The 16,558-nt window shown below is 39.6% G+C and overlaps 2 protein-coding genes across 2 annotated transcripts; one reads left to right on the plus strand and one right to left on the minus strand.

The window, feature by feature from the left end:
- The first annotated feature begins 769 nt into the window (after nt 1-769).
- Nucleotides 770-4,706, plus strand: LOC102233839 (protein LSM14 homolog B-like). Its single transcript, XM_023325667.1, has 8 exons — nt 770-1,303; nt 1,413-1,576; nt 2,420-2,546; nt 2,651-2,839; nt 3,071-3,145; nt 3,777-3,917; nt 3,994-4,120; nt 4,206-4,706. Exons 1-8 carry the CDS (start codon nt 1,177-1,179, stop codon nt 4,360-4,362), a joined length of 1,107 nt encoding a protein of 368 aa, XP_023181435.1. The 5' UTR covers nt 770-1,176; the 3' UTR covers nt 4,363-4,706.
- Nucleotides 4,370-15,606, minus strand: LOC111605921 (cadherin-like protein 26). Its single transcript, XM_023325666.1, has 16 exons — nt 15,493-15,606; nt 15,062-15,184; nt 14,715-14,864; nt 13,784-13,928; nt 13,535-13,698; nt 13,080-13,211; nt 10,742-10,924; nt 10,324-10,640; nt 9,569-9,711; nt 9,267-9,491; nt 8,970-9,188; nt 8,764-8,885; nt 8,624-8,686; nt 8,462-8,545; nt 5,001-5,216; nt 4,370-4,921 (listed from the first exon to the last, which is right to left on the minus strand). The coding sequence occupies exons 1-16, from the start codon at nt 15,511-15,513 to the stop codon at nt 4,682-4,684; spliced, it is 2,547 nt and encodes an 848-aa protein (XP_023181434.1). The 5' UTR covers nt 15,514-15,606; the 3' UTR covers nt 4,370-4,681.
- Nucleotides 15,607-16,558: the final 952 nt, after the last annotated feature.

The raw sequence follows: 16,558 nt of genomic DNA on the forward strand, positions 1-16,558 counted from the left end.
TGGAGTCAACCTTTTAGTGGAGGAAGTAACTCAAATCTATGCTTAGTACAGTAGTAGAACAACTTTTTCTCCTCCATTGGGCTCAGCAGTACTTCGCTGACTCAGGAAAAAGATTCTGACTTTTTAAATGTAGCTTCTTTTTAGATACTTTAAGCGGAAGTAAAAAAAAGTAAATGAAAACTCTTGAAATTAATAACAATCTTCATCAATATGGATAACTATGGTTTCGTAATTAAAGCTAAAAAGATACTTTCTATGTATCATAAAATCACGACACAATTAATCCAATTAATTAACTGGCATCCTGTTTACTTGAGACAACAGTGTTTTGAAATAAATGTATCTAATATATATAGTGTCACCACAGTTTCTCACATTGCAAACAAGAAATATACAATACAAACAGAAAAAAAGTGATATTTACAGTGATATCTACATATATATGGACAAACATGTATATATGTTTGTCCATGTATATATACATGTATATATGTGTATACATATGCATATATATATATATATATATATATATATATATGTATATATATATATACATATATATGCATATATATATAGATGTATGTATACATATACACATACATGTATATGCCACATAGCCTCATATATATATATATATGTATGTGTATGTATGTATGTATGTATGTATGTATGTATGTATGTATGTATGTATGTATGTATGTATGTATGTATGTATGTATGTATGTATGTATGTATGTATGTATGTATGTATGTATGTATGTATATATGAGGCTATATACCAGAGTATCAAAAAGTCTGTTTTTAATCTTGCAGTAGATACAGTGTGTCACTATTTGTTTATTTATGTCTAAAACAATAAAGTTCTGCCAATTTCTTACATTCTATTTGTCAACGTTAAAGGACCATGTTCACAAATAGAAGTTGTACTATGTCTGTCGTTGATTTAATAAACAAATCGCAAATCGTTTCTTAACGTCTGTGTCGGTGTACGCTGGAGAGCTAAACAAACTAACCCTGGCTTCAGCACAGGTGGCTCGTTCATCTGCGAGCAGATTAGATCCTATAAAGCGCACAGGTGCACAGTAATTGCACATAAAGCAGTTTATGTCTGTTTGAAGCTATTCACTTATTGTTTACTGCTTCCTTTATTTCATTAAAAAAAAAAAAACTGCAACTATGAGTGCCGGAGGTGGAACTCCTTATATTGGCAGTAAGATAAGTTTGATTTCAAAGGCCCAGATTCGATATGAAGGCATACTGTCTTCTGTGGACACGGAGAGGTCCACCGTTACTTTGGCCAAAGGTATGTGTAAATACGGCTTATTTAATATTTTAACATACTACTTCTTAACTCCTCTTTTCGTCGGTTATTTGGTATATATTCTAAAGAAACGTACGCTTTCTTCAACCAGTTAAATCCTTTGGTACAGAGGACCGGCACACGGAGAGACCAGTGCCTTCAAAAGATGAGATATTTGAATATATAATATTCAGAGGAAGTGATATCAAAGATATTACTGTGTCTGAACCCCCAAAACCACACCACGGACTACCCCGAGATCCTGCCATTGTTCAGGTATGCTAGGTAATTAGCCCGCAGCCGTATAGGCTCGATAGTGGTATGGAAGGCCAAGAGTGCCACATTCTGATACTTAATGTGTACACAGTTGTCATTTAAAATGTATATGTTTTTTAAAAAGTGTAAATTTCATGTGCTACAATCTATTGTGAAATGGTTCAAACCAACTTCACTGTTAACCCAAACATCTAAGGCTATGTTCAATGTTTACATAGTGGAGAAATGCAATTTGTTTTTCTCTCTCTCTTTTCTGTTTGCCCATATGAATCTACTTCTGACTTTTACGTGGCAGTCTGAGTGGCCCAAATGTAGAAGAGGGAGGAACCTTCTTCAAATCAGACAAAGCTGGTGTCAAATGTTTGTGCAGCAAATTTGTTTTTGTTTGTGCTGCTTTGGCTTTGAAGATATTAATGAAAGTTTAAAGGTCATTTTGATTTAGTGAAAGTGAGGGGGCTGGTTGACATTCTGACCTTTAAATTTTCACTAATATTTTCAAAGCCAAAGCGGCTCAAACAAAGAAATTTTTGCTGCACAAACGTAGGTGAGTTGATTGACACTAATTTTGTCTGGTTTGAAGAAGGTGGGCAGGGGGCGTGTTTAATTTGTAGCATGAACGAACACAGCAAAAAAAAGTCTTTAAAACTGGGGGGAAAAAATTTTTTTTTAAGTACTTCCAATTTTTGCTTCCAGAATGAACTTTTATCTAGACTTAAAATTGACTCCTATTTAATAAGCTTTCTCTTAAATTGTTTAGGTAAGCTTGCTGTGTTTCCAGTTTTGAATTTTATCTATAGAAATTATACTCAGCAATTTAGCATTATTTTATTTTTTTTAACTCAGTCATCCATGGGCCCATCTTCTGGATACCACCCACGTTGGAGTCCATGCAGAGAAATGATGCCCACCTTTAACCAACTGGCTGCTGGCTCTCTGCTGGCTCAGCAGTACAATGCAGCTTTAGACCCAAGTACAGAACCTTCCATCTTGAAGATTTAGAGCTGAGTTTTTTTTGGTTATGTGCCTGCAGATAACTCATTTCTCTTTTCTTTTTTTTTTTTTTTGGTCCCCTAGTGCCAGTACTTCATTGTACAGCCAGAAGGGCACCTATGGTGGAGCAGGCAGTTCAAACCATGCCTTTGACCACAGCAGCACAGAGGAGGGGAAAGGCTCCAACCCCACCGCAGAGCAGGATTCCCGTTCGTCCGTCTAGGGGCCCCCCACGAGATGCTTCGCGGGTTGAGAAGGAGAATGTTCCCACCAGTAAGCAGAATCAAACTTTCACCAATAATAACTCCAATAATTTTATTCACATCACACATGACAATCACAGAAAAAAAAAATCTCAATGGCTCCAGTTTGAATCACTTGTAAACTCCCCGTTTTTAGTTTAATTAAAAATAAATATGTCTACTCTGAAGCCAGGACACAACTGTCAGTGCACCAAACAACTTGGAAAAGTTTTTTTTTTTTTTCCTTTTTTTTGCTCTTCAGGTCAAGCATCAAAATCAGCCGCAGCGAAGGTACAAGGCCAAAGTTCTGATGATCAGAAAATGAGACAAAAACAAGGTATGAAATGCCCTTTTTTTTTTTTTTTTTCCCCTCCCCACTGGAAAAAATGAGGGGTCAGATTTAGGATGTGCTCCTCTGTTTCAGAGGTGGGCACATCCTAATTTTTATTTTCTTTTAGCCATTTCTACAAAACCTTTTTACAAATACTTTAATTCATTCTAAAACATGACAAAAAAAAGCTGCTCCATTTATGCCAGGTCTGTATGTGTGAACGTAAAGCGATCACGGAAATATACGAAAGCCAGTGTTTGGGCAAGGCTTTCTGTGAAGTCTGACATACTTGCAGGTTAAGCTATGACACTATTTTTGAAAGGTGTGTGTGTATGTTGCATGAAAATCCATCAAATTTAAAATGCCTTGCAGTGGTATGGAGTTGGTATGAAAACAAAGCAGTTGTAGAGCATGTTTTCATTAAAAAACAGGGAAAAAAAATCCTTTTATTTTGCACTCTTCACGTCATGGTTACCGCTCTAGTAAAGCCTTTAAGTCTCAGGCAGGTAGAACCAACTTGATGTGGTGATGCTTCTTTTGACAGAAGGAAATAAGCCGGGGAAACTTTTTTCCAGGGTGAAGTTTTTTGCCAGTTTAAAACAGTCAAATTTGAGTTGGTTCTGATGCACATTCGTAGGCAGTCGCAGGCCCAGGACCAGAAGTCGTGGCCAGCTCTTGGCGAAAAACTCTAAAGTCACAGCTTTGGAGTTTGAGGCAGATTTTGATTTTGAAACTGCGAATGCTCAGTTTAAAGATCATCTGACAAAGGAGGTGAAAGGTAAGTTTAGGTAATCTTTGTCAGATTGGTAAAACGGGGGGGAAAAAAGTTGACTTTATTTTTCTTTGTCTAGCAGGTGAGAAACTGGAGTCTTGGGAGGACCAGCACTTAAAGCATGAGCTACAGGAGGAAACTCTTGCAGAGAAGTATTATAACAAAGCTAAATGTTTCTTTGACAACTTCTCAGCAGACCCTAAACCCAGGTACTATAATCTGGCACTCTGCATTTGTACCAGTTTGCTCTGTGCTCGTCTTATTTTTAATTTTCGCCCAACGTGACCTCCATAGAAGAACTACCTGGGCTGAGGAGAAGAAGCTGAACATGGAAACATTTGGAGTCCCTGGTCGCTTTCTGAGGGGGAGAGGATTCAGGGGACGTGGGCGCAAAGCAGAGGGCAGCACAGATGGGCAAACCCTTGCCAAGATTGGCAGTGGGAGGGTGTGAAAACCTTTTTGTTAATACTACTGTAAATGTTTTCTACTTTAAATCAATCTCTCTAACTTGACCTATGTAATTTCATTTAATATTTAAGCTTTGGCTTGTTTACATGAAATGGGAGCGATTTCTTTTTAATCCAGCAGCTGTGTACTAGAAGCAGGCAGTATTGACTGTCCCTGGATCAGGATAGCATTTCTGTTTAGTGTATTGATCTATGTACTTATGTGTAACTCGAATGGTCTTGACACTATTTTTCTTGGCATTGGATTTTTTTTTTCTGCTCCTTGTAAAAGATTAAAAGTGGAGAAATGTGTAACAGTTGCTATTAAACTCTATGTTGTGTAAAGGTGGTTCTAGTCCCTGTGGTTGTGATTTGTAACACGCAGGCAGCCAGTTCACTAAACTGTGGGCCTAAATTCTCAAGGACTTCATGAAGTGAACCATGCTCATCAGGAATGTCGAGGTAATCCAGATCTGCAGGACTGTTGGGTTCCCCCTCCTCTGCGTAGAGGTGAGGTTCATAATCTAGCAGTTCGGCCATTGGTTCCTGGAAAGAAGAGAGCCTCTGTGGGGGGGTGAGAAGAAAAAGGGAAGTTGTAAGGGCTAATTTATGTTAAGGTTTTGGAGCGTTTTGTGATACTAACCCGCTGAAGGTAGAGAAGTAGTGCTTCATAAATCGTCTGGTAGTTTATCCGAGCCTTGAATTCTTCCTTCCATCCATCCATTATCTGTACGCCATTGTCCCTGGTGGGGTAAAAAGGGGTGCTGGTGCTCATCTCCAGCGACTGTTTTGAGGGAGAGGCGAGGTACACCCTAGACAGGTTGCCAGTCTGTCGCAGGGCATTGTTCCTTTCTTCAGTCTTAAAAAGGGAAAAGTTTCTTTTAATGAAATGACCCAGGAATTTTACATTTGGGGTTATGCTAAGAGGTCATAAGGCCTTAGTATCTTGGCTGGAATCTGTCTTGGTATCCTGATTTCAGTCAGATTGGTTTGTCCTGGAAGCACAAGTTGATGCCTAATCTATAGTCTTTAATCCAACTCCTATCACTGGATAAACCTTTAATCTGTTGCAGTGTTTGGATCGTGTTATTTATACAGGAACTGGAGGATGGAGACGGGGTGACGACCAACTTAATGTATGAAACATCCATCCATCCATTTTCTAGCACCCTTGTCCCTAGCGGGGTCAGGAGGGGTGCAGGTGCCCATCTCCAGCGAATGTTTACGGCGAGAGGCGGGGTACACATTGGACAGGTCGCCAGTCTGTCGCAGTGCAGTATTTCTCAAACTTATTTTGCCAAAATTGCTTTTAGTGACCTGGTGTGAGTTGGACGTCTGTTAGGACGTCCTGCCCAGCAGGCACATGCGGGGGGGGGGAAGGGGCTTGAGCCCCTGCCCCTTTTATCCTTGATGCCCCTAGTGCCCTTTTTGAGTTTTTTCTTTTTTATCTGTATGTCAGAAGGCCTGCTTGTGTCCCTCAGCAATAATATTTAGCTAAATATAATTTAGCAAAATAAACTAGTCTGGCTGCCCTCAGTCTAATGTCTCTCAGAGCCTCCATGTTGTTCAGACTCCGGGTCCATGGTGAGGAGGAGCAGCGGATCTGAGCCCTCTATCAAATTATGGCCAAGAATAATTTTTACCTTGTTTTGTGAATAAAAACGTAGGTCTGATGACGTTAGAAAAACTGTTTCTATTTATATTTTCATAATCGTCCTTGCAATAGCGGGATAAAACCCGCCTCGCCTCTAAACACAGAAATGCTGCAGAGAAACTTCTGACTTTAACTTCATCATTCTGCTAAAAGCCCGGTTCACTACAGGCAGCTTGAGTCGGTCCCACCGACGGATATAAAGAATATCTGTCTTTATATCAGACATCCTGATATAAGACACGGTACCGACTGTCACCACGACGCAGCTCAAAGCCCCGGTACCACCTGGTACCACCTGCTGACTGTTCGCTCTGCTTCTCCTTAACGTTTCTACCAGGCGGGTTAAAGCTGCTGCTGACGGGATCTGGGCTGGAGGTTCTGGGCTGTAAATAGAAGTTACTGCAGAACCTCAAGTGTTAAAGGAAGATTCGGCCCATTTAGAGTTCAGAAAATAAACATGAGAGAAAATATTGTAGCAATAATTAGAACCGCAGCAAAAAGCCAAACATGCCACAAGAAAATGAATCAAAATGTCTCCAAAGCATCGGGGGACTGATGGGGGCCACCGGGGGATTCCAGGTGGATTCCAGGTAGATTCCAGAGATGCGCATGGCAGTAACTCTTCATGCAGGGCCGGCCCAAAGTAATATGGGGCCTTAGACAGAACCCCCCGGAACCCGTCCTACTAAGAACCTCAGCATCACTAACATGTTTAAATACAGATAAGGTGAATCTGTGAGAGGGAGACCAGGTTTATTGGCCCAGTTTAAAATCAATTATTGGTTATTTGCTGTGATGTATTTGTGAACAAACACAAAGATTACACCATATTGTAGCCATGGTAACACAACTATCAAAATGATTCTATAAACTTTTACAAAGTAAACTTCCTAATTAAATCCTAAATGTACTTTTTTTTTCTCTGCTGAATGCATTAAATAAAATGTAATAACATTGTTATTCTCTATAAATGATGCTACAGGTTTAGATCTATGATCTGTGTTACAATTAAACTATTTATAGGGGGCCCTGAATGTCTGGAGGCCCCTGAATGGCCCCTACTAGCAGCTACTGAGTTTTCTTTGCCTTGATATCTCAGTCTTATAATTCTAGGTCTCAGAGGTTTAACATCAAACTATTATATAGAGTTAACCCCTTTGAGCTTTTTTGATCTATAAATCAGTCTGCAGCCAGGTTGTTCTAGAGGTTAAATAGATATTATTAGGGCTTAATTAGTAAAAAGGTAGCAAATTAGCTTATTTCATAACTTTATAACCTTTGACCTTCTCTGCTCTGGTCTGTTTAACAGCTACAGTCTCAGATCAGCTCAGCCCTCCAGGACTGTCAGCAGCAGAAACAGAAACTTTATACCTGTTGGGGAAAATATAGACTATATTTGCTTTGCATTGTTCCTGCATGATGGCAATGATATAATAGGATCCAATTAAATTCTTGATCAACATGGGTTGTTGCTGTGTTGTTGTTCGGAGTTTTAAGATCTTGTTCAATGTCCCCTTTTTAACTTTGAGCCCCTGCCCCTCCAAAGGTCTCTGCACGGCCCTGCTGCCCAGTATGGAGTTGAGTGTTTAATGTACATGTGCTATTGTTGAAAGTTGCTGGTAACTTAAGTGCCGTTAATGTCAGTGGCTAATTGTTTTATGTTGAATTGGTCATATTGTGTAACATCTAGCCATTACAGTTGAGCTTAAAACTATTCATACCCCTGGAAGATTTGAATTTATAGTATTTTTATTTTACATTAAGCGAACTGGAAGAGAAACTTCTTAAGTGGCTGAGCCACAGCATTTATTTGAATTCGGAGATTGAACTAAACATTAGGGTGATGGCAACGAGGCTCTCCAAAATCAGAGACATGGAGCTCAAGAAACAATATCCACAAAAAATGCAAAGGCTGGTTAGCAATTATAAGGGTTTGATTGGCTTAATACAAATAATTGTTTTAAGTTGTGATATGCTATTTATAATTGGAGACCTATTTTTATTTTTTGAGAAATATTTTATAAAAACAAGAAAGTTCTCTGCTTATCAAAAAGGAACCCGAATCTAAATCTGCCAGGGATATGAATAATTTTGGGTTTAACAGTTATTCTCTCCACAAAAAAAGCAGGATCTCTGTTTTAAATTTAGTACAATAAAGCTGAAAAAATATGCAAACACCTAATTCAAACATTGAGAATGCACTAACGTTCATAAAATAGTGTTCACTGTTGGCTTCAGCCTCTGAAAACAACCATTCTGGATCTATGCATCTATGTTAGTTTAAGAGTCGTCTACTATAAGTGAGATATTAATTTTAACCTAGAAACAGAATCTCGCAATCTCACTTTTGAAAGGCCAAAATTACAAGTAGCATGTGTTTATGAGGAAGAAGTAGCCGTTGGCCAAGAAGTCGAGATGTGTAGATGTGAATCTCAGAAGGAGCAGATTACCTTGATCCAGTGTTTACTGCTCCTGGATATAGTTCTCGTCCCGTACCTCAATGAGTCGTTACTTTTGAAGCTGTCTCTTCTACCCTGTGGAAGTGAGAGACAAACATCAGTCAAACTTTATAGACTGACTTGAAAAAATAAAGTAATTTCCTCTCTACCTACTTTCCGATTGTCTTGCGTAAACCTCAAGTTTTCAGATTGGGCATGAAGTGGCAATTCCCCTAACTTTGCAAGAAACAAGAAACAGTTCATGAGATTTGTACTAAAATAAGTCAAATTTTTGAGTGTTTTCCATGTGTAACCTCAATCTCACTCCCTGGTGCTTCAGTGTTTGAAGTCACTAGGATTCCATTAACCTCAGAGTCTACATATGCGGGGATAAACACTGTTTTGCAGGAGATGTGAAATGCAGCCAACAGCGCCACTGCAAAAAAATAAAATAAAAGTCATTTTTTAGGAGTTGTCACATTTCCAGGATGGCCTAAAGATAAGTGCTTTCATTTTTTACGCAAGAATAAAGCCACTGCAACCAGTGCGATGCCTGCAGCGCCGTAGCTGCTAATCGTCCCAGAGTTCCGATTGCGGCAGTGGCGTACCACCGAGCAGGAGCACACGGTGGCGTTCAGCCAGTAAATGCCATAAGTCCCCTGCATGTCTGACACCTTCACTCTAAGAGTGTAAAGACCACCAGGTACACTAGAATCCCTCACCAGGCCAGCTGTGAAACCTACAAGAACAAAAGCAAAGCTCTTTGAGGTTGGATTGTGTCGCTGTGAGATTGTTCTACATTTTATCACAGTTTTACCGTAAGATGGATCCAGTTTCCATCGTCTTTTGACGTTCCCAAGCAGCTCAAAGTTGAAAGGCCCTCCATACGGAGCACCGTCTAGATCATTGGCTGAGATGTTGGTTGGAGTTTGGCCGTCGGACATGCAGACATCCACATGGTTCACGTCCAGTTTTGGTACATTGTCATTCACATCAATAAGGTGGATCTGCAGTGTAGCTGTGCCTGTCATTGGTGGCTCACCTGTTAAAAGTAGAAAATAGTGCTTTCACAATGGAGATATTTAATGCTACAATGAGAATTATAGAAATTGTGATTACCTTTATCCACTGCATGCAGCATCAGGGTGTAAACGCCGTTGACAACATGGACGGATTCCCTGTCCACCATCTTTCTGGTAGTGATGTTCCCAGTTTGGGGATTGATATTCATCCAGCCTGCTGGATCGTGTCCCACTTTGTAGCTGTTGACAAACGCAACGCACTTTAATGCAAGAAGATGCTAAATTGAAATTCAAAATGCAAATGTTCAGAACAATCCGAATACATGAACAGTTGTGATCGTGACATAAATGACGCCCTGGCAGTTGCTTCCTAGCACACCTACCACACTACCATTACCTCCCTCCCAGTGATGGCCAGTGCTCTGAATGCCTGCGTTCATGAATGTAGGTCACATTCTTCACAACTTTGAGCTGAATGATAGTGGTTTTGAATTTGAAGCTAAGGTTTATACTGGGATTTTAGGGACACGTTTATACATAATATTCCTTCGAGGGGGAGTTCTGAGTGACTGTTGAGCAAGGGGCTGGCTGGCAGTCTGTCCATTCTGGAAAAGTCCACAACGATTGTCATTTTGCCTGGTTCCTGAACTTGGTCTAAAGGGAAGCAGAGAAGAAGCCAAATCCACAACGCAACTTTCCTTTGAAGCTGGACTTCATAGTTCTTCAGTTTTCCGCATCTCTCTCTAGGTTTTGTTTTACAAATTGTTTTGCAGATTGTTCAAACACTCTAAACTCTATAACCTCAAAGCTGTTGGCCATTGCTCCCCATGTTTACAAAAAGAGCCACCTTACATGAAGTCTCTTGAAGCAGTGGCGTCTCGATCCACAGCAGTCACTGTCTCCAACCAGGTTCCGATCGGCGCGTCCTCCTTCAGGGTGGCCTCTTTGACGGTCACGACAAAGTTCGGGGGGTCGTTCACGTCCTCTACCTCGATGACAACTGTTGTGGTGTTATGCTGAATGTTCTTGCCACCGATTTGCTCTTCGGTGAAATCAACATCCCACAGGCCCGCGGACGGCCGCCTTTTCACTTTGCAGGAGAAGTATGGCGCCTCATTTTCGACCGATATCTTCAGCTCCCTCATTGCTCCATTTTCAAAGTCTAATGGCTGAAAAAAATATATATTTTTAGTTGAATTGCATTTCAAAAACATTTAAGTCAAATAAAAAAAAATTAGAAGCAATATCGTCAAGTACAAAGACTTCTTACTTTCACAACAGTCAAAATCCCATCATTAGTCTCTGCGTTTGTCTCTATCTTGAAGTATCCTCCCTTGTCTCCTTGAATGGTGTATTTGGCTCTCCAGGCTTTGCTCTGTGTCATGTCTTTGTCCATCACATGGAGGCGCAGAGGAGAGACTCCAAACTCGTTTTCCTTCACTTTGCCTGAGCCCTGTTGTTTAAATTCAAGGTAAAGGTGATGGTAAACATTCAGAGGTAAATAGGAGTGTCTCAAGTTAACCGACTAAACATGTTAACCTTAAGAAAGTCAGGAGCACATAAAGGACTTCACATAAAGATACTGACTTGGAATTTATCTGACTCGAGTGCCAAGGTATCTAAACTGTGTGTTTGATGTGCTTGGGTTTAAAAAAAATGTGCAGGTGTAGGGTGCAGCGCTGGTCATGTTTATTGAAAAAGTATTTTTCCCTAAACCTTCATTCTTGCTTTTGGATTTAGGGTTGGAGTGTTTTTTGCCGAAAAGCTCAGTCTAAGTCCACAAAACTGTTTTTTTTTCTTTCGCTGCATTTTGACATATGAAAAACATTTGCTGCATTAGTGTACATGTGAGGACGTCAGCAGCGGGTCTAGAAAATTCTACATGTATCGACAAAGGAATGGCAATCTGGACGTGGCAGAGGCCAAATAATGCATACAACAGTTTTGAATGTAAGATAAGAGATAAGATAAATCTTTATTGTCATTATCACAGGGACAACGAAATTCAAAGGGTGCCATCAGTCAGTGCACATGCCCAAAAACAAAAAATAACTGTCTCACAACGCAAGAATCATCAAACAACAGGCAAAAAAAAAAAAAGTAAGAACAGCCACATTCTTACATACATCATTTATGATGATTAATGGTTGTTTTTGATGTGTCGGAAGGTAAAGTAAATGTGTCACTTCCTGAAGCAAAAGGCTGATGTGCAATAATACAACAGAAATATTAGCTTTGTGTGGCCTAACCGCAGGACTTCAGCTGAAGTCCCTGTAGCGTTTAGCAAACTTGATATGCTTTCTTCTGTGTTTGTAGGACAGAAAAAAATGGCATCACTACCAACCCACCAGTTTGCATGTGGATAGCATCAATAATAGTTGTCATGGAGATTTTTGCCCACCTAATGACACTCTTTTTTTGAGTTATTTAGCTTTGGACACATTTTTTTTCCTTTTTTTAAAAATCTTTTAAGTCCTCACTGTGTGTTGAAAATATAAACATGATCCCTTATCCAACCTAATGGCAGACAGTAACAGGCCTTTTTGTCCAATGCAGATTTATTCCCGTAACATGAAGTCATGGATTTCTGTGGGTCAATTGCATATATTGGAAACATATTAGTGCAATTGGATACGACAACACTGATTTTGTTAAAAATGTATTTGTGGTTTCTTATTGTGGATTTTTTTTTCTCTGTTTGATAACTAGGATCAATTGAAATGCATGTGTGATTTAGATTTTTTTTTTTTGTAAAGTGCCTTGAGACGGCATTTGTTGCAATATAAATAAACTGAATTGAATTAATTGTAGGCAAATTTAAACTCTGGTTATTCTAAGAATTTTAATTGTGAGATTATCCCAATGTAACAAAATATTTCAGGGTTTCGCACATCTGTCCCTATGGTCTCAGTATATGTCACTGGCTTTGCAACATCTCTTGATTCTGGTAGAATTTCAACCGGACCAATAATCGACAGAAGGGCGCCAATTTTCTGCCTGTTGTTTTAGCAATGGCAGCGGAGGAAATGAACAAAACAGTTCAGTCTATGTTGGCCATGCTTCCAAACGTTTAATTAACATTAACGGCCATCGTGCGTGACTTGGCACTCTTCACAGTCAACAACTGGGTAAAATTGAAAACTTAACAGAGTCCACTCCACGCCTCCAGCAAGCAGTCTTTTCTCAATAGCAAGGCGCCAAAGGGTAGTTGGTTTTAACAACATCATCTCCAAAATGAAAGCCAAAGTAATTATAAAACCAGTAGGAGTAAGAGGTCTTTATGAAAACATTTAAACACTGTTGGCTTCTAAACGTTTGTTGAAACACGGTTGAAAGCCCATGAATGTCTCAAGGATGATCAGTCTCAAACCCACGCAGGTTTGATAGAATAGAATAGAATAGAATAGAATAGAATAGAATAGAATAGAATAGAATAGAATAGAATAGAATAGAATAGAATAGAATAGAATAGAATAGAATAGAATAGAAGTACTTTATTCATCCCAGCAGGGAAATTACTTCGCAGTTACAGCATAGAGACAAGACAAGAGACAAGACACAATAACAACGTCCGGGTGTTGAGTCTGGAGAAGGAAAAGGTGACCTACCGATTGACCTGTGATGACTGGAAGGTGGTCATTACCGTCCTCCACATAGATGATGGCTGTAGTTGAACTGGACAACTGGACGACCTCACCATGGTCTATAGCCTCTATCACCAACGTGTGCTTGCTGGCCACCTATGATGTAAGAAGAGACACCCTTGTTAGCATAAAGGGTGTGGTGGAAAGAAAAAGGTATTTTTCTCTGGAATTCTGCGCTCCTCCCTCAGACAAAGATAAAGAGCGATGCAGCAGAAGAAAGGTTTTCCCTCCAGGTAATTTTCGTTCTGTATTGTCAGACAGTACTCACAGTGAGCACACCCTCAATGCTGGGATACATACCACATCTTGTAAATAGTTTTCTTATCAGGCACAATCTAGGCAAACTGGAAATAGCTATGCTATTGTTTACCTTTCAATGTAACTATTCATTATTCGTTTAGAAAAAGGGAGTGTCTTACCTCATGATCAAAACAGCCTTTAAATGACAGCGCTCCAGTTTCTTCCAGGATGAATTCGATGTTCGAAGATTCTGGGGAAACCGATTTGATGGCATAGTGGAAAGTTGAGTTGCGGGTATTTGGCTTATCTCTGTCAAAGGCTAATACGGTGAGGAGATGAGAGCCTGCAGAGGATCATTGATTTAAAAAAAAGGCTTAGAACAAAGTAAAAAAAAACAAAAAAACAGGAGGCCTGCTCAACCGTTTTACCTTGAGAAAGAGCCTCATCCACCGTGACTTCATACAGAGGTTCCTCGAAGAGTGGCGGGTTGTCATTGATGTCTCGAATTGCAATCTCAACTCCTAGTTGAGTGTCAATCGAATGGTCCTCCGGCTTCTTGGCTGCAAAACTTAGCTACACATCCACAAAGAAGCAAAGTTACCAAAAGTAAACAAAAGACTTCATAAGATGCTGATTCTGTCCACCAATTAGATGCAGATATTTCTAAGTCAAGACCACATTTAAACCAAGCAGTTTTGCACCTACAAATCAATTTGTTTATCCAAGTTAGTCAATTAGAAGGAAAGCTTTCAAAGCTACCAAAATAGTCTAAAGGCTTAAATTCAAACTGGGCAAATTTATTATTTTGGTTATATTATTGCTTGAAAGAGAATCAATTTTTGCTTAGCGCAAATATGTTATCAAAAATGAAGACATCTTTCCGGCGATGTACTGTAGGGCAAAATGAATCAACACATTTCTATGCGTCCATACTTTTTGCAGTATGCAGGTATGGTCCTGTAGGATCCATGCATGTTTGGTTATAATTAGACTTTCTCATCCAAAAGTGCAAATAAAAAAACAATACACATTTTTATTTTAAAATTTGAAAAAATAAAAATAAAAAAACAACTTCAAGCTTATTTCGGCTAAATGGTTAAGTAAAGAAAATCGTTTTGAATTTCACAATAACAATTATCCATTATTTTTCCCTTTGTGCAGGATATGCTCTGAGATCCCAGTTAAGTCCAACTAAAACAAAAACGCATTTATTCTACAAAATATATAGCAGATTGGTATGAGTGAGAAACTGAAAAGTTCATGGATCACGGCCCCTGAGGTGCGAATTCTGACGCCTGCTGAAATGCAGAAGTCGTTGGCCGTCCGAGATGTTTTGTGTAGGGTCTGTAAAAAACTAACCTTTAGCACTTGGTACTCCTCGAAATCCACCGGCCCATAGGCAAGAATCCTGCCCGTCGACTCTTCGATTCTGAGGACTCCCTTCGGGTCCTTGTCCACTCCTTGGCCTTTCAGGTCGAAGAGTACTTGATATTTGCGGTCGATAGTCACCTGCAACACGACTTTTGTTTTTTTATAATCTGCTTTTACGAGAATGAACATTTCCTTAAGTTATTAAGTTTAAAGCATATCCCTGTATTTGCAGTGAAAATAGCTGAGTTGCATTGCTGATAGCTCCTGTGTTTTCAAGAGGAGGATTGTCGATTCGTTTGCACCTTGTTTTTTCACATGAAGAAAGACTTCTTTACCTTGCCCAACACGTAAGGAAAGGGCCCCGGGTGCCCTTCTTCTATCTCGTAAGAGTCGATGATCCAGGCTCTCTTCTGGCGGCTCTGCGCCACTGTGCATGACGGACCAGGCAGCAAAAATATCTGAAAGATAAAGAGCCAAACAAACCAGTAGGGCAGTGAAAGCCGCCGTCTACGCGCCAACTATTTCTGCTCTGCTACACGCTTTCTGTCTGTCAAGTGACAAAGAAAAAGGCCGACTGGAAATATTTCCTCTGAGTAGCTTGAAGTATTTCTTTTTAGTTAACGTAACCAGAAACAAACACAAAAAAAATTGCTTAACATTTAAAACATCTACGTTTCCTAAAAGAAAACAAGATTCAAAAGATAAACTTATGTAAAGCAGAGCCTCTTGAGTAAAGCCTGAAATCTTTAGTACAGGTGCTACATACCAGCAGGGGTAAGAGAAGCATGATGCTTGTTTAGTCCCTCCAGCTCAGAGAGTGTGTGTGTGTTGACAATAAACCTGGACTCCAACCTTCACACACACCCACATAATGTTACAGTCACAGGTTACAACTGTCTCTTCCAGCTTCCTGCAATCTTTTTTAAATTATGGCTTTAAAGACGTCACGGGGGAGGGGATCTGCTCCCATTACTGAGCAGACAAACAGGTTTCGGCGCATAACGCATACATCTGTGGCGTCGGGCCAAATTATTTGCGGAGTGTTTCGTTTAGCAGGATGAGTTTCATGGAAACAACTCACAGCTGTTAAAAGGAAATGGATTCGTACATTTTTAAGGAAGTAAAAATCAGACAGAAGAGGGATATGTTCTTTCTTTTCCCTTTGTTCAGTCAGATTGGATAACAAAATGCTTGCATATTTGGGGGCAAACGGAGTTCTGCCAGGTTAAATTACAAAAATATGGGGCTCTGGTAAAATAAGCTTCAACACCCAGAAATGCTGTCTTAGGCCACACACTACACACTGTAAAAAAAAAATTAAATAAAGTCAAAAGGGCACTTTTAGAGGAGAAAGAGCAAGTGCTCTACCACCACCAAGTTTCTATCAGTGCACCTCCTTGAGGATGAATATGCTGTACTTTTTTGATTTAAACTTATTTCTATAAAAAAATTATTAGTCATGTATTATCCTCAGTTAGGAACTACATTAAACCCCATAAACTGTATGAAGCTTGTGGATTTATTATGACAAAATTTACCTTCAGTTGTACAATTGCTATATACAGTATATATAAAATATGACTAAAGAGAAATTTGACTTAATAATTTAATGCCTTGAAATGGGACCTCTGTGTTTTTAAAAATCTGAATCTCCACCTTCAGAAAGTCATCAGAACATGTCTCCTCTATTAAGCTTTTTGACAACGTCTTTACCACGCACTGAGAAGTAGCTTGTATAATGAGCTCAGCTGATATGCAGCTCCACCAGGCGTTTGCTAATTGCTGCTAGCTAGTCTGAAGGAGCTGAGTGGAGGAGTTGCAGGGGAGGGCTG

This window comes from Xiphophorus maculatus, chromosome 20 (assembly GCF_002775205.1).
Source record: "Xiphophorus maculatus strain JP 163 A chromosome 20, X_maculatus-5.0-male, whole genome shotgun sequence".
NCBI lineage: Eukaryota > Metazoa > Chordata > Actinopteri > Cyprinodontiformes > Poeciliidae > Xiphophorus > Xiphophorus maculatus.